This window comes from Podarcis raffonei, chromosome 8 (assembly GCF_027172205.1).
Source record: "Podarcis raffonei isolate rPodRaf1 chromosome 8, rPodRaf1.pri, whole genome shotgun sequence".
Classification (NCBI taxonomy): domain Eukaryota; kingdom Metazoa; phylum Chordata; class Lepidosauria; order Squamata; family Lacertidae; genus Podarcis; species Podarcis raffonei.
The window spans coordinates 28,789,596-28,803,818 of NC_070609.1; the positions used below are offsets into that span (position 1 = coordinate 28,789,596).

At 44.6% G+C, this 14,223-nt stretch overlaps 1 protein-coding gene across 1 annotated transcript; it reads right to left on the minus strand.

Annotated features, from left to right (window-relative positions):
- Positions 1–1,330: 1,330 nt before the first annotated feature.
- PITHD1 (PITH domain containing 1) lies at positions 1,331–12,034 on the minus strand. Its single transcript, XM_053398810.1, has 6 exons — positions 11,730–12,034; positions 9,217–9,260; positions 8,433–8,510; positions 4,950–5,054; positions 3,464–3,572; positions 1,331–2,129 (listed from the first exon to the last, which is right to left on the minus strand). Exons 1-6 carry the CDS (start codon positions 11,925–11,927, stop codon positions 2,028–2,030), a joined length of 636 nt encoding a protein of 211 aa, XP_053254785.1. The 5' UTR covers positions 11,928–12,034; the 3' UTR covers positions 1,331–2,027.
- Positions 12,035–14,223: the final 2,189 nt, after the last annotated feature.

The following is a 14,223-nucleotide window of genomic DNA, read 5'->3' on the forward strand; positions in this document are numbered from 1 at the left end:
GGCTCCAGTGGATTGAGTGGATGAGGCCAAAAGTGGGTCCAATGGACAATAAGGCAGTTTCTACATGCGCAGTAGAGGGAAGTGAGGGGTAGATGGGGTTCATTAACCTGGGAAGGTAGCCCATCTAGAAGGAAAACACTGATCCTAAACCTCCGCTACCTTGCGGTATATCTTCGGGAGAAGAAAAGGCTAAGGAGTAAACCCTACACAAATCCAGAGTGAAGTCCCTAAGGAGGCTGGATAGTGCCTTGTACACTTCCTTCCCTTCCAGCATCTCCTGCAGCCAAGCTGGTGCCAAACGTACTGCTCTGCTTTCCATTGGACCACATCAGTGAGACCAAAAGGGAGTTCTTGTTGTCTTGGCATCCCGGGACCTTCATACACACTGCATCCCATGGTCTGACTTTACTCCCAGAGACACATTCCATTGTCTTGAGACGGATGCCAACAAATGGACTTGCTCACAACCACCACTACTAATGAAACAAATATTCCTTTTCCCTCCCTTCATCAAATGTTAAGGTGTAATAGGAAAGGGGCTGACATCTTTAGCCTATAAAGTGGACACTGAATGCACACATATTTTGAAAATGTACAGGAAGCTGGATTGGCTGTTGTTTATACCCAGCGGCAACAAAGGGTTTATTACTTTGGCACATGTAAAGTGACATTTGCCAGGAAACATGCACAGGATCGTGCTCTTTAGTCCTGCTGTTCAATGGGGAATAATCTGCTATAAGGGTTTAAGGCTGAGCCTTAGTTAAGAACTGGCTACTAGCATGTTGGACTAGGACTAAGGAGATCAGGGTTCAAATTCCCAATCATCCATGAAGATCACTGATCTTGAACTAAACATTTTCTCTTGGCCTAGCCTACTGCAGAGGGGGAAAACCACATACACTACCTCGAGCTCCTTGAAAGAAAGGTGGAATATAAATGTTGTGATGATAGGGAGGTTTTTAAGCAGAGGTTGGATGGCCATCTGTCATGGATGCTTTAGCTGAGATTCCTGCATTGCAGGGTGGAAAGATTTTTTAAAAATCTACAGTTGTCAACAAAACTCTAATGCTGACAGCAGTCCATAAATCTCGACCCTTCCGTACTATTTTATTTCCCCATTGCCCTGCTTGTGGACTTCCGAGAGGCATCTGGTTGGCCACTGTGAGAACCAAAAACTGGACTAGCTAGGCCTTTAATCTGATCCAGCAGGGCTCTTCTTGTGCTCTTTGTACTCCTCCACATTTATTTTGTACCAGTCAATTGTGTCAGGCACTAAGGGCAGATCTCCTGCTTGGAGGGTAAAAAAAAAAAATGATATAAGCAAGGGACATACACATTCTTTGCCATGTTTATTAGAAAAAATTAAGCCACATTGGTTAGAAAGTTAAGCCCAGGAGAGAGAGATCCCTCTTCAGGTTTTAGATGCACAGTTGAAACTGTTGCATTTTGGCAAGCAGCTTACTGGATGATATTCATGGAGAAGCATGCAGTACTTTGGTGCACTCTCTGGAGCACAACCAAATGAATACTGCCATGTACAAGTCACATTAACTTTTGAAATTAGCCAAGAGCTCATCTAGAACACCAATAACTTATCCCCCTGTATAAAGTACATTCAAGAGGCAGAACAGAATCTCAGATGGTACAGCACTCCCAGACCAAGTCTTCCACCAGCCTCACACCTTTATGTATTGCCAGCAGAAGCAGCAATTGAACAGGAAGATCACTGACTGAAAAAAACAACTTCTGCCCTGACAGATACAACATAGTTGAGACAACCATGTTACAGGCAGGCAAAGGCCAATATTTCCAAAACCAACTCCTTCAATATTTGTAAGATCTCAAGCCATGATTGTCCTTAGCAATGGTATAATTATTGGTACCTAATTGCCAGTATTTGGTGCCCTGCTTTACCAAAGCAGCCGCAGCCACACCCAAAAAAGAATGAATGCTACAATGCTCCTTATAGCCTCAAGTGTTTGACAGTCTTCCAAGCCTACACAGCAGTCTGGTGGTGCACAAACCACTTAGGAAATGAAGTACGTCTCCGGTGTGAACTGATCAATTTTGTGGTCAGCTGGGTTCGCTGCTGCTTCGTAGTTACAGATGGTCACTTCATGTCGATGAGGCTGTACAGGAAAGACAAAAGACTTCCTAAGATGTAACACAGTAAAGCTGAGAACTGGTGAAAGCCAGAGCAGTCCTTTGATACCATTTCCATTTAGCAGGACCTTCTCTTCCACCATGTTTTCCCTAGAATACTCACTACGCAAAGATTCATTGAGTAACCTGTGCATGCTTTGATGAGTTTTAAGATGATGCTAACCTACCCCTTTGGGGATGCAGTGATGTCTCTTTTCATGTCTTGTCCCCTCAAAGTCTAGCATGCCTTATCACTCAGGTATGCTGTGTGCAGTGAAAAATGGCAGGATTGTCAAGACAAGTCAGCGGTTGCTTTAACCTGGCAGAGCTCTGCACTAGGGAAAACCAGCAAAACAGCTATAACTGCTTTGTTTACAATCATACCCCAATTTGGAGCAGCAGGTGGGATTGAAGACAGACTGCCCATCTAAGGAATCTCTTTTAGATCCTAGGACAGATCTTCCACATAACTGAAACACGTCCTGCACAGAGAGCCTGGGGCCAGATTTGTAGCAATCAAGTGGCAGGTATATAAAAGTGGCATGTCTGCAAACAGCCACTCATTGAGTCATCTGTGAGACATAAGATGCATCAAGATGTGACAAGGAAGGAAAGCTTCTTTTTTTTTACAGAAGGGTGACTCCCTTATACAACGTGCTAAAAGTAACAAGTAACCTTCAGGAAGTCAAGCAAGCTCAACAGGATAGCAGCTTTTGTGGACTCATCTGCATGGCTTCGGTATACGTCATACTCCTCATCATTACCACAGCAAATAGCACTAAGAACCATAAGGGGTGGGCACCTGCTAGAATGCAATAATTGCATTTAAAATTTGTTAAAGTTTTACTATGGATGTACCTTAAACACAGACTTTCATATGCTCTTTTCCACTAACAACAGCAGACAACAGCTAGGAGTCATTTAAATATACAACATCCAAGGTTGTCACACTGATTTTGCACCAACCCTGGAGCCTCTGCTCAGACAGAATTACATACAGAATTGTATGTAATTTGACTTGTCTCCTGCTATTATAAACTCCCCTGTGATGAAGGACAGTATAGAAATTTTATAAATAAGTAGCGGTATCCTTGGTGGCCATTCCTGCTGGCACAAGATCTATCTTTGTTTGCTTCCCTTCCCTTCCCTGCCCCCCACCCCTTTTTCATTTTTTATTGTGTCTACTGATCTAGAAGCACATGGGCAGGGGCTGTCTTGTTTTTCTATCTCTACTGATAATTTACACAAATTTAAGCAGCTCTGCATGGCCCTCTTTCATCATAACTGCACACTTTTTCCATTTGTCATCTTGGCCCCTTACTTCTGTCCATTCTCCCCTCAGGCCTATGTAAAAGATCTTCGTCGTCTCAGCACCAAAGTTCTTGGAGATGTGGATGGACAGATGATAAACATTTGAGAAGCGAGCAATTCTGAAACAAAAAAGAAATTTGGTGTTCTGAATATACAATTCTCATTACAGACATGAAAGAGATTGCATTCTGGTCTCTGGGGTAATAATAATCACATAGGGATAGAAAAATAGTTTTGGGGGGTCACTGTCTCTACCAACTTCAGACCGAGACACAAGCTAAGGAACTGGCAAAGCCTGAAGGGAGAAAGGGATCACCTTAACTTCCTGGATTGCAGCAGCAGTTAGAGCATTTTTGGCTGTTTCAGCAAACCAATCAAGGCACACTTGTCACTGGTGCTATCTTTCTTTTCTGGGAGAGACCTACCAATGCCTGATCCCTTACTGAAATACTCCTCTATCAGATGCTGCCCCTTAAAGCCACTCAATTCACTTCTTGATTTTTGGGATTTTTCAGTGACTATACAACCGATCACATTTAGAGACCGTTGTGCCTATTTATGCCTCATAGTAACCCCCCCCCCATTTAGAGGGCTTCCAACTCTCTGAAATTCCAGTTTTGTCTGTTCAGCAACACAACCAACCTACTACATTCTTCTTCCTACCTTTCCTCTTCTAGGGCACATGGGGGATCATGTCACCTTGGGAACTTAATTCAGAAATTGAATTACTTCAAAACGAGGGCTGCAACTTTCCACACCCTTAAATTTCCTATGGTTTTTTGTTCCAGAAAATGGTACATATCACCTTTTTCTGTTGTAATGACAAAACATCACATCAATAATAACTAATTATAATATCACAAAAGGAAATGGGAGCAAATGATGACAATTAATGGATGTCACACACACAGGAGGCCAAAACCCCATGATGGATAGCTTTTGCTACATTTCAAGCCTTCTCCAGCCACAAAAGACTCTCTAATCCTCAATTGCAGAAGAAAGCTCAAGAAGAAGCTGAGTAAGGAAAAAGCTTCTCTACAGTCTAGGTAACAAGTTAACTTCCCTTCTTTGACTTCTTTATTAATTTGCATGTATCCAGCTGTGGTGCTTAGTTCCCACCCAACACATACGCTTCAGGAGCAGCAATTAAGCACCATACCACATAAAACAGCAGTGGCAAAAATGCTGTTTGTGAGCTATACCAGAAAATAAAATATAATTAAGCATCAGTCTGGAAATAAAACAGTTGCCCTTCTCTTTATGTTCCGTTTCTTACACCAAGCATGTCTGCACAGTAGAAAAATTAACCAATTTAACTGCCATGGCTCCTTATGCTCAAGAACACGACAAATTATAGTTCAAAAGAGAAGGTCCTGACATCTGGTACATGGAGAACTGTAAGAGAGATGGTGTTGAGGCACAGGTTGAATATTTGTTTCCAGTTTCAAAACAAGGGAGTTCTACACATCCCCTGTGACAGCTGAGCAATGACTCACTTTGTAGGATATTCCAGTTCTCCAGTAACGTCACGATTCAGGCTGAACATCTGATCTGGTTCTCTGGCAGTATCACCAAAAGACATGTGAGGAATGTTCTTAAAGCTGAAATAAATACAAGACAACAGCAAAGGTCAGCCTGCACAAATTCAAAGCTTGCTTATATATCCCAACCACTGTAGTAATTTGGCTTTGTACTGCGAAACATAGCCCAACTGCTAGGAGCACCACACAAATGGAGAAATCAGAAGACAAAAACAAGTTATTTTTCACATCCGGGTGCCCTCCAACTGTTTGGGACTGCTATGGCCATCATTCCCATGCAGCACGGCCAAAGGTCAGGGGTGGCAAGAGCTGTAATCCACCACCACCAGGAAGGAACCAGGTTGGAGAAGGCTGGCTTAAGACATGCTCTAAGTCTATCTACTGCAAAGGCAGCCCAATATTGTGTTTTGGAGCTGCATATGTTTTGGAGCTACAACTCCCATTAGCCACAACCAGCATGGCCAAAAATCAGGCATGATGGAAACTGTAGTTTGTCAACATCTGGAGGGCACTACAATGGTTACCCCTGCTCCATTCCACTGGTCCTCCACTGGTGGGTTGGGATCCACTGCTGGGTCACAGATTGATCTAAGGTGGGTCACAACAGCCGAAATACTACCCTGAAAGTACAGGTAACTTTATGTCAGGGCTAGGTTCCAGGGGTCCATGCATATACACAAAAATAAATAAAGTCATGAACCCCCAGAGTCAGCCCCCCTGCAAGGTCCAGCGCTACTTGCCCACCTTTGGGAAGGAGGTGGGAAGACTCTAGAACCCTGCCAGAGCCCTCATGCATCATTCCCAAAGCCCAGTGCCTCACTTATCTGGCTCTGGGAAGGAGGTGAAAGGGCTCTGGGATGTTTCCAAGGCCCTTGCACTGCTTACCTAAAGCATGGTAAGCCTGCAATTGCAGCTTTGCACAGGTGGGGGGAATAAATAAATGGAGGGTGGGTTTCCTCCGCTCTCTATTTACTTAATCATTTCCCTTACCCACACACACAAAGCTATGATAGTGTAATTAAAATAAGCATAGATGTGAGTTACCTGTATGTAGTAAAAAAAAATTAAGAGATGCGTCCCCAAATGCATACTTGAGTTGAAGGTGAGTCCCAGGTCTGAAATAGTTGAAGACTACAGTACTGCCTTAATGTATTACCGTATTTTTCGCCCTATAGGACGCACTTTTTCCCCTCCAAAAATGAAGGGGAAATGTGTGTGCGTCCTATGGGGCGAATGCAGGCTTTCGCTGAAGCCTGGAGAGCGAGAGGGGTCGGTGCGCACCAACCCCTCTTGCTCTCCAGGCTTCAGGAGAGCCCCAGCGCCAGCCCCACAAGGTCGGGGGACAGAGGGAGGTGGTACACCCCCATCCCGCTGTCTCCTGAAGTGGTTTGGAGGCTGACAGCGGGGAGACCCCGCTGCCTGCCCTGCAAGCTCCGGGGACAGCTGGGAGGCGCAGCGCGTCTTCCCGCTGTCCTGGACCTGGTCTGAAGGCGGGCGGCGGGGAGAAGAGTGCTTCTCCCTGCTGCCTGCCCCGCAAGCTCCGGGGACAGTGGGGAGGCGCAGCGCGTCTTCCCGCTGTCCCCGGACCTGATCTGAAGGCGGGTGGCGGGGAGAAGAGCGCTTCTCCCCACTGCCTGCCCCACAAGCTCCGGGGACAGCTGGGAGGCGCAGCGCGTCTTCCCGCTGTCCCCGGACCTGGTCTGAAGGCGGGCTGTGGGGAGAAGAGTGCTTCTCCCCACTGCCGTCCCCACAAGCGCCTGGGGGGGGGAAATAATTTTTTTTCTTTATTTCCCCCCCAAAAAACTTGGTGCGTCCTATGGGCCAGTGCGTCCTATGGGGCGAAAAATACGGTACTTAGAAAAGGAAACTGCTCCTCCTATTGAAAAAGAAAGGAACTACAACTCATGAATCTCTGAGTAACTGGGCTGGTAGATCAGTAGTACCAACATTGCTACCTAGGGGAAATATTGATTTAATAAATGTTAGCAATTTAAGAATTTTCAGCCACACCCCCAATTCACCAACTTCCTGTTCCTTTGCAACCTCAAACCACCACAGATGACAGAATGGCAAGCTACTTGTGAAGCTCCTGCACCCAACTGCTAAGGGCACCAACCTGCAAATGCTACAACAGCAAAGCCAAATGCTAATTTGCCTAGAGCACCCAGCCAAAGCAACAATATCCACTGGCTCTCATGATTCTACAGTTTCAGTCTTCACAGTTGTACACAGGAGTGTAAAAACGTGCACTCTTCCTGATGAATGTGAGGGATCTATGTATGATTTCTAGGGGTCCCCCAGGTCATTTCATAAGCTTTTATTTGTATGGCCCTATTTTTATGGGCTCCACCTAAGAACTAGCATCCTGTATTTTGTTCAGAGGTGACAAAGATGCTAAGAGGGAAACCTTAAGTACACTATGTGCTACCAAGGTGAGGTGGGAGTGGAAGGCTAGCCAAGTGGCAAGATGGTTAGAAGGAAATGGGACAAAGCAGACACCTAAGGAAAGGAGCTGAAGAATGGGAGGCACTCTCCTACTTTCTCCTACGTAGGACGGGGGCAAAGGGACCATTCAGCAGTGGCAGGAAAGCAAGGGAGGAGCACGTGTTAGTTCAATTCAAAATCCTTTATTAGGCATAGCACACCACACAATATCAAACAAACATCATATACAGACTGTATAAAATACGGGCTCAGCGAACACAATTTATCCCAGTCCTATTCTTAACTCCAAAAATAAATCGATGTACATAGATAATATAATACAACACAGCAACATCACCTACCATTAAGAACCACTAAGTCTCTTTATCATGGCCCATTCTTTCTTCATGGACAGCACTTAAAAATTCAGCCACTATAATAGTAATTTGATCATCGCTATCCGCCAGCAGGTCCTGAACAGTTGGTTGTGTAAAAATCTGTCTATTAAATTTTAGGGCCTCAAATAATTGTCTTCTGGCATAACTGCCAAAATCACAGGAAAAGAATATATGCTCTAGAGTATCAGGTTCCTGTTTTCTGCATTTGCAGAGACGCTCTGATTCTGGGATAGCTAAGTATCTTCCTCTCACTACCACCGAGGGAAACACGTTAAATCTGGCCAACATAAACAGCCTACAGCACGTGTTAGTATAGTAGCCAGATCTGGACAAATTCTGCCAACTGTAGCTTCTGCTGTCACTGCTACATGATGACCTGGAAGTTATGAGAGTAAAGAAAGACAGTTCTTCGGGCACAGAATTTGGGCATGGGCAATTTCAAATTTACTGAACTTAACCGTTTACTGCAAGCTACACAGTGGTCAGTACTGACTAGAATAATAGAAGAGCTAAAGCAAAAAAAATAATAACCACTCAGTTATTGTCTTGGTAGGATTAGGCATTTGCACAGCACAACAGTTCCCCCACAAAATATTTCCCCTTCAGCCCCACTTACAGTCTCATTTCTGATGGGTGTGTGTCATCATTGTCTCCCATCACAATTATCCCTTTTAGTTTCACATTGCCGGTAAAACTGCAACAAGAGACAGATTGCTGGTTTTCCAAGTACAGTAGATTTAAAGCATTTTTTAACAATCCAGAAGAGGTGGTGTTGTACTAAAGTGTAACATAATCTGTACTCATATGATTAAAATCTTGCAGTAAGAATGTCACACCTTCAACATTGTCCGATGACTCTTTAGAACAGTGTTTCCCAAACTTTGGTCTCCAGCTGTTTTTGGACTACAACTCCCATCATCCCTAGCTAGCAAGACCAGTGGTCAGGGATGATGGGAATTGTAGTCCAAAAACAGCTGGAGACCAAAGGTTGGGAAACACTGCTTTAGAACATTGGAAAGACTGCTGCTGTGGGTTGCCATCTTTACCACCAGTCATACTGCCGCCCAGTCTACCCACAGCTCCTTCTGCAGCCCCCTCTGAAATGTCTATTATGGCATCAGCTGCTGGAGAGTGCCATAAACACTTCACATATCCCTAACATATCACTCTTTTTGTGGATTTTTAATTGCAACCTGCTTTGAGAGTCAGTCTTTCCTGAAAATCAGGTAGAAACAAAAATAAAATTATAGTAGCTATCTTCCAAAATTACCTCTTACAGCTTGACTGCCACCCAAATGCTCTGCATTTCAAGCTACATTTCAAGAGTGAGGAAAACAGCACTGAACATGGAGAGACGTGAATGTCAATAAATCATGCACTCATGCAAAATAGGTACTTACGGAATATTAAACAAAAGCTCTTCATCATCATCGCTTTCTACAAACTAGAAGAAACATAAAACTCCATTTAATATAAGGAAATTTATATCCAGTGAATAAAAATGTTGTCCTGCATGGCACCTTGAGAACACCAGAGGCCACTTTTGGGTTGTAATTTTTAAAGAACAAGTTCCTAGCCATCACAGCTAAGAAGAAAAGTCTGAATGCATGCAAGCCGGGCAGTAGCAACATAAACTGAAAGAAAGCCTTGCAAATAAATGTACATATGTTACCTCAGCCCACATATTTCAGCAAATAAGTTATGCTACTTATTCATTTTCTCCTTGAAAAATTGAGGAGGAATCTGCTTCCACTCTGCAAGACCACCCTCTTGGATTGCCTGGAAGCAATAATGATCCACCCTAGGCAGGTGGCTATTTCCAAGCCTGGGGGAGAGGCCATCTCTTATGCCTCCCAGAACTAATGTGCTGTGACTCACAGACCACACCTGCTGTCAGTCTAACCCTGCTCTCTATGCCAATACCATTCTTGCCCAGATAATTCTATGTAACTTCAAAACCTGAATTTTAAGTGCACAGACAGAAAATATATAATTTGCCTTAATTCATCTCAGTTGCAGAATTCTGGACATCTAGGCAAACACATACAGATCCAAGTCTGTCTTCTTTAAAACCTCTTTGCACTTTAAATCCAATACAGGCAAGTATAACTTTAACTCAACTACCTACAAAACAGTCCTATAACATAGTGTGCACTGGGAATCTATCAGGAGACATAAGCAATAGTGCCAGATGGCACAGCCACCTCTCTGACCCTTTCCAGTCAACACACAAATTGACTGGACCAGGTGGTGTAACAAGACCTGTCCCTTCACAGTCTATGTATTACGTACATTGACAGACAGTACTGGAAACCAGTAAGTTTTTGCTTCTAAAAGTAGGGATGTCTTATCTCTCTCTAACCTGAAAAGTACACTGGACATCCTCAACCCTTTGTCTCATATGTTCAAGTTCTAATGGGAAAATAGCATCATGCTTCACATTACTGTTCCCATCCTAAGTATACTGTATGCCTTCTGAAGTAATTTATATTTATATTGATGGAGTTAACTTTCATAGTAAGCATGCAGACTCCGGTCAATCTTATTTGCCATATTAAATTTCTGAGCCCTCATAAGAAGAGCTGCTGGATCAGGCCAATAACCCATGTAGTCCAGCATCCTGTTCTCACAGTAGAGAACCAGATGCCTGTAGGAAACCCACAAGTAGGACCCGAGAACAAAAGCACTCTCCCTTCCTACAGTTTCCAGAAACTGGTATACAGAAGCATCACCATGGAGGCAGAGCATAGCCATCATGGCTAGTAGCCACGGATAGCCTTAACTCCATAAATCTGTCCCATCCTCTTTTAAAGCCATCCAAGTTGGTGGCCATCACCACCTCCTGTGGGAGCGAGTTCCGGAGATTAACTATGTGCTGCATGAAAAAGTACTTTATTTGTCCTGAATCTTCCAACATTCAACTTCACTCGGTGTCCATCAGTTCTAGTGCTTTGAGAGAAGAAAATGGTTTTTTTCCTATCCACTTCCTGAATGACATGCATAATTTTATAAATTTCTATCATGTCACCTCACACCCGCCTGTTCTCTAAACTACAAAGTCCTGAATGCTGCAACTTTCCCCCATACGTTTTCCGGGTAAAACTCTAGTTTTTGTTTTCTAAGCATGCCGGTTTTCAATTTATACTGTTAAGAAGCCACCTTCAGATAGCTTACCTAAGAGTCAGCTTACAAATATCTTAAATAGATAAGCCTTGTTTCTACGGCAACAGAATAAACACCGTTACGTCTCTGGAAAATGCTTAGGATTTTTAAAAGTTTCCACTTCATAACTGAGTTATAATTTGTACGTGGAAAAATACCTTTCTGCGCAGTTACCACATGCATCCAATAACAATGAATGGGCGGGCGAGTGCCTGGGCGTTTGACACACACGCTTGACCTTCCCTCTGCCCCTCCCCATAACCAGCACCTTCGCTGGGTCGAGATCTACGCCAGGAATGGGGAGCCCTGTGGCCCTCCAGATGTTGCTGGACTCCAACTCTCATCAGGCTCAGCCTGATGGCCAATGATAGGGATGCATGGGTGCAGCCAGGGGGAGCAGCAGGTGCCCCCCATCAAGTAAATAAATAAAAAATTCTTAACTAACTGAACAATTGCGTCGAAGACAACTCGATTCTGACCCCCTAACCTAAAACCTGCCCCTCCCGCAAAAATAAATCCTGGATGCACCCATGCAGGGATGTCAGGAGTTCGGATCCTTCAGCAACATGGGATCTAGTGTAGCAACCTGTGCTGGTGCATTGCACCAACGTCCTCCAGGTGTTGTCGAGCTACAACTCCCTGGCACAGACCACGGCGAGGCCTGGTAGGAGCTGCAGTTCAGCAGCACCGAAACGGCCACAAGCTCCTCCTCCCCCCAACCCCTCCGGGAGGCGAGAGAGAGAGGGCAGACCTTCTGGCGGTCCCCGCGGTCTTCCCAGGCGCGGAAGACAAGAGCCCCGCTGCCTTCCCTCCGCTCGTTCAGGCACTCCAGGCGCTCGCGGTCGATGCGCAGGTAAAGGCCCCAGGCCTGGCCGCGCCGCTCGGGAGGCTCTTCGTGGTCGTCGCTATGGCAACAGCTGCCCCCGCCGTGACTGTGCCCGTGAGACATGGCCGAGCGCGAGGCGACGCCCCCCGCACGCCCGTTCCCCGCAACGACAGCAGCAAACACGCAGCCACACGCACTGAGCAGAGGGAAAGAACCCGGATGTCAACAATGGCCGAGCATGCGCTGTGCGGCCTTCAAAGGCATCTCCCGGCCCTGTGAGAGATGAGGCCGGCCTCCCTTGGCTCCTCCCGCGTCTCTTGAAACACGGTGCGTTTGTCACAGAGCTAGAAAAAGTACAGAGTGTCCCCGCACAGCCTGAACTAATCTAGTCCAACCCCTTGCAATGAAGAAATATGCTGGTAGCCCATGTGGGGATCGAACCTGCGAACTTGGCATGATCAGCACCACGCCCTAACCACCTGAGCATTTATCATTAATGTTACTGTTATTAGTTACGCACTCTTCATCCCAAGGTCCCAGGGCAAGTTATAACATTAAAACACAATATAAAAAAACAGTTCAAAACATCTTACAACCCCAACAGCAATATGAGTCTTAAATGTACAAATATCAAGTGTCAGTAAGCAACTGAGGTATAAGTGACATTCATGTGCCATTACTTGGTCATAGACAGTGTCTCCTGAAACCAAGTCACACTCTTTATACCAGAGCTTTCCAAACTTTTAATGTTGGTGACACTTTTTAGACATCCATCATTTCACAACACAGCAATTCAGTTTTACTAGCAAACCAGAGGTTAAATTAACCCCTTTCCAGCTCCGGGAGGAATGCAGAGAGTGTTCGTATGACACACTAATGTGTCACGACACCGTTTGGAAAGCTCTGCTTTACATGTAGACACGATAGAATTGCCACATGCCACTACCAAGACACATATGCAGGTTGTGATCTTGAACTCAGAGAATCCTTGAATTATTTCATTTATTCTTAGTAGTCCACCTGCCATACTTTCATGGCATTTACAATGGCCCTGTGGACACATTTGGAAATTATTGCCTTGTGGCAAGTATGGGTGATCTGTGGCCTTCCACATGTTGTTGAACTCCCAAGTCGCAGCAAGCAAAGCACACACCTCAACAAACAATGCAGAACAGACAGACACAAATGTCCAGTGTTTGGCTTTTATTGAGACACAATTTTCTTCCTTTCATATAACTTATCTAGTTAAAATATTCATCTCCATATAGTTACCACAAAAAAGTAAAATAGAAAACTGTTATTTACAGCTGTGGGAAACAAAAGACAAATGCAATTCAGCATTACCTTTTCCTTGTAGTATGCAAAAAAAAAAAAGGAAGAAAGGGGAGGAAGGGCACTTTCATTCAATTCCTTTGCATGTAGAATAGCTCTGAAAATTGTACCCATTTTAAAATGTGTGGGAAGTCCAAAGAAGAATCAGAATTGGAGTCATTTTACTCTGCACGAGATTGTTTGTGTATCACCCAGGCACTGAAAAGCTTAAAAAAATGCTTTTTAAGCCAACTGATCTAGCATCTGGCTGGAGAAAAAGCCCACCTGTAAAATAGAGGGGTATGACAATGTGCTAGTTCATTCTCCATTGGGTCCGCTTTTCCTATTTGAGAAAATTTGTTCCAGTATCACTGAGCTAGATGTCACAGTATTTGCACTGCAACTTTCATCGGACAATGCCACCTAACTAGTCCGTAATACTGATAAGACAGCTGAAGTCTCAGATTAGACACAAAGGGTGGAATATACTCGATGGCTCAGTTTCAGTGGTGGAATACACCCGATGGCACAGCTGACAGCAGCAGCAAGTATCATCCAGACACTCATCTCTACCAACAAGATGGCAATAGCAACAACTAGAAATTAAGGGGCAAACCCTGATCTCAGAGAACTAGCCCACCCAACTGCCCATTTTTAGTCAAGCAAGCCTGATATCACATCATTCCGGTCCAGTGGCTGCCACAGTCACCGCCCCCCTGCCATAACATTGTGTGCTGTACACTCTGGAGCTTTCTCCTACACCAGGGCTGTTGCAGACTAATGATATCACACACTGCAAGGTGGGAGGGGCTACAGCCAGCTGACCATTTCAAATACACAATTCCTCAGATGCTTCCTTGGTTAGTAAAAACAGGGAAACCACCCACGTTTCCTTTACTCTTTGTGGCTAACAGAAGGGATATTTTCCAGGGTCAAATGCTCTTTCCTCAGTGATTGATAATTCTTCAATCCCCCCCCCCCATCCACACCACCGATCCCAATTATTACAAGGAGAAAATACATTAAGTACAACAGTTGGCAGAAGATTTATCTATATAATAAACTAAATTAATACAGCAAAATGAAGTACAGCAAAAAGCAAAAAGGA

Bases quoted from the DNA above. Each gene is read 5' to 3' on its own strand.
- PITHD1 (XM_053398810.1), bottom strand. From the start codon at position 11,927: ATGTCTCACGGGCACAGTCACGGCGGGGGCAGCTGTTGCCATAGCGAC. The intron at 9,261-11,729 runs GTCTGCCCTCTC...TGTTTCTTCTAG, and splicing joins ACCGCGGGGACCGCCAGAAG to TTTGTAGAAAGCGATGATGA. The intron at 8,511-9,216 runs GTAAGTACCTAT...CTCTTGTTGCAG, and splicing joins GAGCTTTTGTTTAATATTCC to TTTTACCGGCAATGTGAAAC.